This window comes from Falco punctatus (assembly GCF_963210335.1).
Source record: "Falco punctatus genome assembly, chromosome: 4".
In the NCBI taxonomy this organism is placed as follows: domain Eukaryota; kingdom Metazoa; phylum Chordata; class Aves; order Falconiformes; family Falconidae; genus Falco; species Falco punctatus.
Window position 1 is genome coordinate 39,014,177 of NC_137583.1, and position 11,334 is coordinate 39,025,510.

The 11,334-nt window shown below is 39.8% G+C and overlaps 1 protein-coding gene across 6 annotated transcripts in view; it reads left to right on the forward strand.

Annotated features, from left to right (window-relative positions):
• The window catches only part of CREBBP (CREB binding lysine acetyltransferase), a 98,135-nt gene that overhangs the window by 81,269 nt on the left and 5,532 nt on the right, over nt 1-11,334 (forward strand). For all 6 annotated transcript variants that reach the window (XM_080383487.1, XM_080383489.1, XM_080383486.1 and 3 more), the window contains 7 exons: nt 2,909-3,059; nt 3,913-4,059; nt 4,505-4,618; nt 5,085-5,250; nt 6,660-6,827; nt 10,021-10,182; nt 10,455-10,736. In XM_080383487.1, the coding sequence (XP_080239613.1) occupies nt 2,909-3,059; nt 3,913-4,059; nt 4,505-4,618; nt 5,085-5,250; nt 6,660-6,827; nt 10,021-10,182; nt 10,455-10,736 (1,190 nt within the window). The remainder of the gene's footprint in view (nt 1-2,908; nt 3,060-3,912; nt 4,060-4,504; nt 4,619-5,084; nt 5,251-6,659; nt 6,828-10,020; nt 10,183-10,454; nt 10,737-11,334) is intronic.

Here is an 11,334-nt window from a genome sequence, read left to right on the forward strand (position 1 = left end):
TAATAAAATGATGAAATAAAAATGTGGGCTTAGATAAGCATTTTAAACAGATGTCTCTACTATTATATGCTGACTTTACAGCATATATTGATGTAAATTGTCTTAAATAAGTATGCGATTCCTTCGACGTCTGCAGTTGTTCTGCGACGTCACTTAAAGTTTGAGTAACCAGCCATTTAGTTCAAGGTAACCATTAACCATTCTGTTCCTTGGAGGTCTGGACAGGGAAATAATGGTGCTTTTTTCCTTTCCACTGATCTTTTCTTTCTCATTCCTTGCTGTCTGGCTATCTTGTTTTCTTTCTCACATGACGATTGGAGTCCTGCTGCCAGCTGTAATCCACTGGTGGGCTCAGCTCCTGAGATCAGTTTTCTTTAACAACGCTCTAGTGAAAACACCAGAACAAGGAAGGAGAGCCTGCTCTTGTCAAAACCGTGGTCTTACTACTAACCTGAAAACAAACACGAGTGATGAAAGTTTGAAACATTAGCATGTTTCCTCTCCCCCTCAGTCCCCATAAAAACCTTTACTTACAGAATTGCCATCAATATTTCTCCATGCTCTCAAGCATGCTAGCACGACTGCTAATAATCAAGATAGCATGTCCCTCGGCTGCAAGCTGTTGGTTAGCTGTTACGATAACATTCATATTTCTAAGGTATATTAAGTAAAAATGGTTATCTTAACCACATCACAAGTTGCATAAAACTGACTGACAGCAAGCCAAATACAACCTGTAAACCAGTGTACAGCTGGATTATGCTGTGAAATTCCAAACTTTTGAAGTCTTTTTCTTACTAAGAAAATCTACCAATATTACTTAACCAGTAGCTAATGCAGAGATGTTCAAAGACAAGATATCCAGACAAATAAGTCACCCAGAGTACTTTCCTGAAAAAAAAATCACAGTAAGCCAGAAGTCTGACTTTCTTCCTATCTGCCCGATTACTCATCCAGTAACAAACATCTGGCCACTGCTACTGCAACAGAACTTCTGCACTCAAACGGCCTGAAACTCTTCTGTGTTGTTACTGGTTTGGATGTCTTTTTTCAAGTCTGTGCTGCAGTTTTTGTTGAGGCCTGAGCTTTTACTGGAAGTAATTATGTTAGAGGTGTCCAAGAACCAAAATCAAGCTGATTTCCCAAAGGATTTGCATGTTCTAATAAAATATGCGGGTTTTAGATCCTCTATTTACAGTGCATGTAATCTTAGTGTTGCCTGTTTCTTTTATCTGCTTATCTGGTCTTTTTTTTGTTTGTTTTTCAAGTCTTAATGCATTGCAACATAAGGAAGGAAGCAGATACCCTCTGGTTGCTTAGCATTGGAAAGATGATAAAATGAAAACACAACAAGACAGTAGAGTTAACTAAAATGGCTTTCTAAAAATGTACCAACTCATTAGCTGAAATGGAGCTGGGTTTTTTTTCTGTCTTCAGAGAAATCAACAAAACGAAATAATTCCTGCAGAAATTATTTGTGAATTTTCTTTACAGTTCTTTGAATTTCCTTTAAAATCAACTGCCTTCTGTAATCTGTGGAAAGCCCAGTATATTGTAGTCAGCTGGGAAACTCTGGGAAAGGCCAGTGTATTGGAACTGGTAAAGGGCATAGTGTATTTTTACTTTAACTTGCCTTTAAATTTAATTATTGGGCCGCAAGTAAATGATACTTAAACTGTGTTGTGCTGGTTATGACAACAGAATCTCACTGGACAAGGGGACAGACTAAAAGATGTAAAACAAGATTGCCATGTTTTGTGATCTCTATAAACTGATTAAAAAAAAATAGTAAGTGTATAAATCCCTTAAAAAGCAAGATCTGCCTTTGAATATACGTGACTCTTTTCCCCAGTATTGGAGCCTAAAATAATTTTTAGCATAGATGTTTCACTGCAGCATTCTGTATGCAAACTCAGTAGTCAGGAAGAAGAACCAACAGCTCTCTGTCAGTAGCCAAAGAACGACCGAAAAATGAAGCAATGGAGAGCTGAAAATTAAATGCATTTTAGGAAAACGAACTTCTGTAGATTGCACCATTGCTTTGGAAGAGATAGCAGATTGACCATAAAAATGAAGTAGAAATACGAGCTGGTAAAATAAGTACAGCAGGAGAAGAGAAATAGTCATAAATCTTCAAGTCAAAATAGTGTGCTACTTCTGTTTTCTTAATTTAAACCAAAATCTTCATCTTAATTTCTCTAATTTTGTGTGGATTTATTTGAAAACCATTGCATCCTGTAATACTACAAAAACAGCTCTCCTGACAAAAGCTAATTATAGAGACCAAGAGAGTGGGTCTGGACAATTTGTGGACTTGAACTTTTAAAGACCTCTATCACTGTGCAAGAACTATTTAAGCTTTATGTGCAGATTACTGTAACTGTTCAATCTAAAAGCTCTCTTGAAAAGAAAAGAAAAGGAAAAGCAATGAAATCTCCATTGAAGTCAAAAGGCTTTTCATTTCTGTTGATTTGCTTTGCTTTGCTTGAAAAGGTGTGGCATTGAGCCAGATCTATAAAATGATGTAATCTCTGTCAAACAGCCAGATAGTGTTTTTGTTAGGAGAAAACATTTGCAGTGTTCATAAAATAAGCCTGCAAATTTAAAAATGCTATGTAAAGCCGCCTTTGTTAGTTCACTTACTAAGTAATTTCCCCACTATAGTGGTTTTAGCTTCCGCAGCAGGGTATGAACACGTAAGGCTTGTGTAAAAACATGGATGGGTTTGCTTTTTTAATTTTGCCTGCGTAAATAAAAACATCAAATTTTCATACAAAGGGGAAAAAAGCCTACTGCTACTATACAGAGAAGCAAGCTGAAAGACTTTACAAGCACGGTAACACCCTGAACTTAACAGTGATTTCTCTAGTAATAACGTTTCCGTCATGTTCTCCCCCTTCATTTCTAGGGCTACAGACTACACGTTTAGGAAACCATTTGGAAGACAGAGTAAACAAATTTTTACGGCGACAGAATCATCCTGAAGCTGGAGAGGTCTTTGTCAGAGTAGTAGCCAGTTCAGATAAGACAGTAGAAGTTAAACCAGGAATGAAATCCAGGTTAGTTCTATTAATTACAATAAATGCAATCTTTTTTTTTTTCTTTTAATTTTGGAGTTTCCCTGCATAAATATTGCAAAATTGTGCCAATTTGCACCTTAATCCCTCTGCACATATTTGAAATTTAGGCATAAGGGAGATTATGAAAGGTAAAAAAAGCAGTATGCAGTAAATAAACTCAAAGGAGGTGACACTTGTATTTTGACTGGGGGGGGGGGGCGGGGGGAGTAGTGGGGACAGCCTGGTTTTGATTATAATACTGTGACTTTGTATTATTAGTCTTGAGAAAGTCTGACCACATTTTGCTTAGCATTTCAAAATTCATAGTTTAGTTTGAAACAGTTGCTGAGATTCTGTTCCTTACCGTTCCTTCATTTTGCTGTGTTTTTAGAAGTACTTTAGCTTTCAAAGTTATTTTTCATTTGCTTCCTCGTAAATGAAAAGCTGAAAAGGTTTATTCTATGAAGTATTTTGGCTTTAATTCATAAAGACAGTGTTTACGTGACATCACTTCACCATAATGTATCAGGTTTTCTACTCTGCAACATATTTAAAGGCTTGTGGTTTCTGAGGATGCTCTTGTACTCAGTGCTTGCCTGTGCAGTCATACGTTAGCTATATGGAAACTGTCTTTCTGTGAGTTTCACAGTAACAGGACTCCCTGTTTTAATGCAGCTCTGATCTGACCCTGTTTAACTTCTGCATAATAATAAAATAAACCTTAAAAATAAGGTTGAAAAGCATTTCCTCGTTCTTTTAGGACACAGATTTAATAATAGGCTTTTTGTTGTTTTGGTTTTTTTATCTTTTTTTTTTTTTCCCTCCTGTTCTTCTTCATCACCCTTTCATTCAGATTTGTGGATTCTGGTGAGATGTCAGAATCTTTCCCTTACCGTACCAAAGCTCTATTTGCATTTGAGGAGATAGACGGAGTAGATGTGTGCTTCTTCGGCATGCACGTACAGGAGTACGGCTCGGATTGCCCCCCTCCAAATACAAGGTACTCTCCTTTCTGTGCTTCCTGTACCGGCGGTGCATGCACAGAGAACATCTTGCTACATTCACTGGGCAGTTACTCTCAAACACAGAAGAACAGGAGATACGTTTCAATTATGTGGCACAAATAAGTCCTACCCTATGACTGCAGGTGGCTTTGAAGGGGAGAACAAGTGTCACGTAAAATGCTACAGTTCCTTACATTCTGTATTAAAGTTTGTCTCTCTATGTATATTCTTGATGTCTAAAAAGATTCTGCCCATCTTTTGCTTTTGAGAACTGTTTATATTATGATAAGATGCTTAAATATGCATTAGAATAATGTCATCTTTAATTTGTCTTTGTTCAGTATGGCTGTATATGTATCTAGTATACAAGTCAGCTCTCAGCAGACAAAGCAGACGTTCAGCCGTACATGATTTTCTATCATTCTTCTCTCATTACTATAGGCGTGTGTACATATCGTATCTAGATAGTATTCATTTCTTCCGCCCCCGTTGTCTCCGAACTGCAGTTTATCATGAAATCCTCATTGGATATTTGGAGTATGTGAAGAAACTTGGGTGAGTGAGATCTTTGTACATAAATCTTTTTTCGTAGCTTTTTTTTTTTTTTTTTTAATCCAGGATGCCAAGTAGCTTTTCACTTGGGATAGTGTCTATTTTCTTCTGCCCTCTCTGAGATGTGTGGAACGCATGCCTCTTCTGCAGTGGAGAGAGAAATTTGGATATTATCACTAAGGTGTTTTTTCTGTTGTTAGGGTTCTTAAACTGGCAGCATATCATTCTTTTTATCAGAGGTTCACTCGATGTTTAAGCTTCACTATTATATCTGAGACCTTTTCTCATCCCTTGTACAAATAGAGGTTATTGCCTCAGTATCTTTGTTGCAAAGAAAAAAGAGGGAAAAAAGAAGAAGGAAAAAAAAAATAAAGCCAGAGGTCTGAATTTATATCTGTTTGTCTGAGTTATTTTTAAGGTGGTAGTCAAAATGGTTAAGATTATTTTTTTTCTTGTGTGTGAAACACAGGTATGTGACAGGACACATCTGGGCCTGTCCCCCAAGTGAAGGAGATGACTATATTTTTCATTGCCATCCACCTGATCAGAAAATACCCAAACCCAAACGTTTGCAAGAATGGTATAAGAAGATGCTGGACAAGGCATTTGCTGAGAGAATCATTCACGACTACAAGGTTTGCTACTGTTTATTTCATGAACGTAATTTTGGGGGGCTTTTCATTTGAAGGTAGCTAATACTGTTTCATAATGCGTGAAACCATCATAGTACTGTACAAAGGGTTTTATTCTCAGCTAGTGGCGGCGTTTTCTTAGATTTTTCTGGAGGGTTCTGTCTTTCAGGCTGAAAATTCTTTAGGTTTGGTTTCTACATTAAAAGAAGTGCACAAGAGCCTGCCTTCACATACTTCTTTTTCACTGCAGTTTTCCAGGCAAGGAAGTGTGTGTAGGTTGTTAAGGTTTATAGAAGTTACTTGCTTGATGGGGTGGAATACTGGACCTCTAGTGTGAAGTCAAAAAACCTGCTTCTAAAACAGCTTCTTCACTTGAAGAGAAAAAGGATGATTTTCATAACTGGAGAATGTCACACACATACCCAAGGAAATAAGTTAAAGATGGCAAAGGTGATGGCAGAGGTAGTAGCATTTGCCACTCCTTACGTGCTAAACTTTACAAAAATTTCCTCGTGGTAGTGACAGTGCGGGGAGGAAAAAAGAGATGTTTTGATTGCAAGTGACAGTTACTAGATGTGTGGAATAGAAGCGCAGATAGCAAGCCCTGGCATCTGATCTGGCATAGCAAAGAGCTAGAAAATCTGTGTCTCTCCTAATAAGGTGGTCCTGAAATTAATCCAGAGAAGATTGGCTAGTCTTGTACGTGCTTGTTAAATGCAATGCACTTAAAAAAACACCTCCAAAACAACTGTATGAGGCACCTGTTCCTCTTGGTGGTCCCCAATCCTGGCCAGTTGCCCCAGAGAGCTTCAGCCAGCAGTCAGCGAAGGATGCAGGCTGCGCACACACACACCCTCCTGCAACCAGGCTTTAGTACTCCTGTGTGTAGTAGTTTGCTGGTGCATTCAGTGATTCCTCCTGGAGTTGCCAGGCTTACCGCCCCTGTGATGTACAGCCCAGGCACATGCACTGAAGTGCTCACGTGCTTTCAGATTTTTAAGGGAAAGGGCTGGGTGAGATGTGCTTGCTGGCGCTAGAACAGTTCCTGCACTTGTCCAGGAGCAGTGTAGGAAAAGTTGCGTGGGGTAGCTTCATTCTTAATTGGTGTGGTTACCAGGGAGGGGGGTTGTTGCATTTTCCAGGGGTATCTTAGTTTCTCCCGTCATGTCAGGATCCTGCATCCTGCAGTCAGTTCAGGAGAGCCTCGGCGCTTTCCGAGGTGGAACAGGAGCGGGCTGTGGGCAGTATTCCAGGCCAGTTTTGGAGCTGCCAGAAGAGGCCTGCCAGGAGTGGGGCATGGGCTGTAGGTGAGGCACCGCTCTTCCGTGTAGCGCTGGATCGTGGCTGTAGTTCTCCCCTCTCTCCTAAGAGGTCTTCGCTTACGTGTTGGTACTGTGTTCTGCGCCTAACAGGACATCTTCAAACAAGCAACTGAGGACAGGCTGACGAGTGCCAAGGAGCTGCCTTACTTTGAAGGTGATTTCTGGCCCAATGTGCTGGAAGAAAGCATTAAGGAGTTGGAGCAGGAGGAGGAGGAAAGGAAAAAGGAAGAAAGTACTGCAGCTAGTGAAACAACAGAGGTGAGTTAACTTTATATGCTACATTTGCTTCTGGCTCACAAACTGACAATTCCTTAATAAATCAGAGCATTTACGTCCAGTAAACTAGAAGAGAAGGTCATTCACATTAGACATTAAACTAGGGTTCCCTTCAGCTGCATTTCTGGATTTTTTTTTTTCCTTGGGTAATAAATACACTGATGGCTTGTTATTTTGTTTTGGTTTTTTAACAGAACCAGGAGTCAGTTATGTCAGTTCAGCATCTCTGTTCTCAGAGAAATGTGTTAAGCTACTTTTGGATTGCATCATGACTGCTGCATTTGCTTGCAGCCATGTGGCTGAGCTTCTGGTTCACACCTTTGCAAATCACCTTCAGTATTTGCATTTTGAAAGGTGCTGTATTTTTTCAAAGCTGAAAAAGCTGCTAAGCAAAGGTACTTGTGGTCATCTGCGACAGTAGGGGCTGAAATTTAGAAGTATTTATTGCAAGTTTTGCATTGATGTGAAATACCAGTCCTGGTGGTTGTTTTCCTTCACCGGGGTTCTCTCTGTGTATAAAAAAAAACCAAACAAGAAGACCCAACAACTTCCTTTTTCAGGGTTCTGGCCAGAATTTCATTGTTCATTTTAATTTGTGTCTTGATTGTATCTGTAACCAAAAACAAACCAGGTCTCAGCACTTTTATACTACCCCTTTTACTTGTGATTTGCAGCAAGGCATTTAGAAAATGAATATAGTGGGAAAATCTGAAGTCTGGCTGATTGAGGTGGAACCAAAAGCTTTAACTGGGGAAAAACTCTTTTCAGCTTAGATGCTGTGACAATTTGCATACGGTACATATTATGTGTGATTGATGTGGAGTGATAAACCTTAATCCATCAATTCCATTATGTCAGAAAGTTCTTTCAATTAAACCTTAGCAGCTCCTTCACAGCTAATACAGTTTGGTTTTATGGGTTTTATGGACCCATGAAGTTAATAGTTTTCACTCTGTTCCTGCTGAATGTAACTTTTTAAAATATTGAAATATTTCAACAAACATAGCGGTATAAAAGTAACCAAAAGACAGGACTTGGAATTTAAGTTGCAGTCCTTTTTTGCTTACAGTATCACTTTCAGTAAATTGTAGCACGCCCTTCCAGTGAAAACACCAGTGTAAACCTCTGCATCTAAGGGGAGGGGGGGGGGAAGTGTTTTAAAAAGCGCAGAACAGCTAACTGTGAAATTCATACAAATTGTCTGCCTAAAGTGAGGAGATGCAGCCTTGACTGCTAGCATCCTTATTTTCCCACTTACTGCCATTGATGTTGCTTGGGATAGCAGGGAAACAAAATCTGCATTCGGGTTGCTGAAGATGTCATCCAAGAATGCAACAAAACACATAACAGTGTGGTCTTTGCCACTTCGCTTAGAAAAAAGGAATGAAATTAAAAGCATGAGAACTTCTCCAGTGCGGTCTCTTAAACTTGTGTCATTTCATGGAGGAAACTGTGCCCAGCCATGGGGATTGCCATGTCTAGAAGCACTTGATGAAACTTTGCAATTCGCCCTACAGAATCTGTCAATCTCTTTTTAAATTCTTAGTCCTAAGCTTTGTATATGTGGAGAGAAAGCTTTTGAAAGTCAACGTGTGCTGCAAGTATCGGTTAAGGAGAATCTAAAGAGGTGGTAAGTATTTAGAAGTTCTTGAAAAAGGATTGTGAAGGCTCCCTGAGTAACCATGCCATCGGCGTCTCTGGCAAACCTGGCTGGATATGTTAAATGCTACCAAAACGAAGTAGTACGAAACCAATCTTGGCACTCACATCATTTTGGAATAGCTTTGTACAGTTGACCAAATGCAAACTTGCTAAAGGTGGAATAGAAATAAAACTTAAGACTTATACTGTTGGCTAAGTTTCAATCTGTTGTTCCTTTTTGCGTTTACATTTTTTAATCTTACGCTGAGGCTTCAGAACACATAGGCAAAGGAGAACAGGCTCCGCGTCCATCGGGGGTAGGAAATTTTGGGGAAGAGAAGTCAAGGTGGGAACATACAGTAGCTCATTTCTGAATGCCTTCAAATCACTCAGAGCTCTGTCTGGTTTCCCAGGAAATAGTATAATTTTAATTTCCAAACAGGTTTGATCAAAAAGGCAATAAAATTAGTTACAGAAAACCCAAGATTGGACAGGGAATTCCTATCTAAGCCTAATTAATGGAATAGAAGGACGGCAACAGTTCTGTATATAGTATTGCGTTCTTCAGTTGGAATATTTTTGTTTTCTTTGACTAAATATGCTTGTGGGTAAACCCTGTGTTTGCTTGTACACCGTGTTCATGAAACTTTCTTGTGCACATCTGAGTGTCTGTATATATATATGTGTGTGTGTATATATATCTCTCAGAGCCTTTCAGTAGCTTATTTTTAATATTACGATAACCCACATTGTAGCAGTTAGGGAGGGGATTTTTGCTGAGTGGCAAGCTCCCTGCTGAGGGTTTGGGTTTTTATTTTTCAAGGACATAAGAAGTCTCTAAAAGTTATTTCTGTTTTCACAGGTCATCTAAATAGCATCATCTGCTATTTTTTACTCTCCGCTTATATCTGGTATTCAGTATATGGTCACTGTGGTCTGTGTTGTAATTTAGACACAAGTGAAGGTTTTGGGGGATATTTTTTTATTTTTGGAGTTGTATATGCAGCCATAAGTCTTCAGAATGGAGAGTAAAGCATTTTGTTAGTTTCAGATCCTGCATGTTCTTTTCTAGCCCATAATTAAATCCTGTAAAACAAGCAGTAAAGTCAGAGCTCAAGCAAGTATGTGAAACCACAAATCACAACAAAGCAAAACACTGCACTTCTGGAACATTTTTAAATCTTATTTTATGTATAACTCATTTTATCGCCAGGTATCTATAAGGTCTTGTAAAGCAAGCAGTGGAAGCTGAAGTACAGTGTTTGAGATGGGAAAAAAAAAAGTCTAAGATACAAATTATTTAATGTGTATGCATACGTTAAAAATCTATTTTTAAACAGTGTTTGAATTTGTTTGCCTGCCAGTTTGGCTTTTGATTTTTCCTGGAAGATAGTATATATTTAACACGGTATTGCTGATTCGCAGGCATTGGCACAAAGTTCTGCTATTGACGGCAGAAGCGTTGCTCTTTCAGCTACAGTGAATGGGGGAGAGCTCTGTAAAGTGTAACACCTCTCCTGTGCATTTATTGCAGGGAAGCCAGGGCGACAGCAAGAACGCCAAGAAAAAGAACAACAAAAAAACCAACAAGAATAAGAGTAGCATCAGCAGAGCTAACAAGAAGAAACCCAGCATGCCAAATGTGTCCAATGATTTGTCTCAGAAGCTGTATGCCACTATGGAGAAGCATAAAGAGGTACTGTCACAATAACGCGGTGTCCAGAGAAGATTTTAATCCTGTAAATCCAGGCCTGGTGATACTGAGAAGTGAAAAATCAGGAGGAGTAAAGGTTGTGATTGCACTAGAACTTTTTTCTGTTGTGCGACAACATATTGGAAGAGATAAGCCTAAATGAAGTTGATTAGATAATGTTTGTAGCATACCGTTACTGCCACGGAACATGAGCTTTTTCCTGCAGGATTATCTAACCTCATTTATTTTTATTTTTTCCCCCCATTTATCTGCAGGTCTTTTTTGTGATTCATTTACATGCTGGGCCTGTAATTAACACCCTGCCTCCCATTGTGGACCCTGATCCATTACTTAGTTGTGATTTGATGGATGGGCGAGATGCCTTCCTCACCTTAGCCAGAGATAAGCACTGGGAGTTCTCCTCGCTACGCCGGTCCAAGTGGTCCACGCTCTGCATGCTGGTAGAACTGCACACTCAAGGGCAGGATCGCTTTGTCTACACGTGCAATGAGTGCAAACATCATGTGGAAACAAGGTGGCATTGCACTGTCTGTGAGGTAGGTGTATATCACCAGAGACATCTGCTCTCTCTTCCCCTACAACCATGCTCGATAATTTTATTTTTAAAAAATATTGCCCAAGCTTCCTCGAAATTAAGCCTATGCTGTAAAAGGGCTGCTGATCCTTAAGGGAGCACGACTACCACAGCGGGATATCTCTTCTTCTAGAATAAGTGCTTTTAATTTCTCAGCAAGGAAAACGCCGGTACTCTGGAACAGCTACTGCTGCGTCGTTTATTCTGCTGTGGCTCTTTGCACAGACAGTTTTAAACTTAAAGAACTTTAGGACTGGGTGGTGGGGTGTGACTGTGTCAAGACTAGTCTGAATCTGCAGGGCATGAGCTCACCCACATTTGATGGATGTCCACGAGAGAGGTTCACGTGCCTTTCTGCAAGGTTCTTCCTTCATTCTGCTTTACACATGGTGCCTCATGTTGGAGGGAGTGCAGCCGGGCGTGTGTCCGGGCTGCCGTGGAGCTGGGTGAGGAGGTTGCCACAACTTCATCATTGTCTCTTTGGCCCAGCGTTAGTGGTTACCTGCCCTTTGGATCAGACCAAGTGGCTTCGTAGCCTGGCTCGATGCTTTTAATGACTA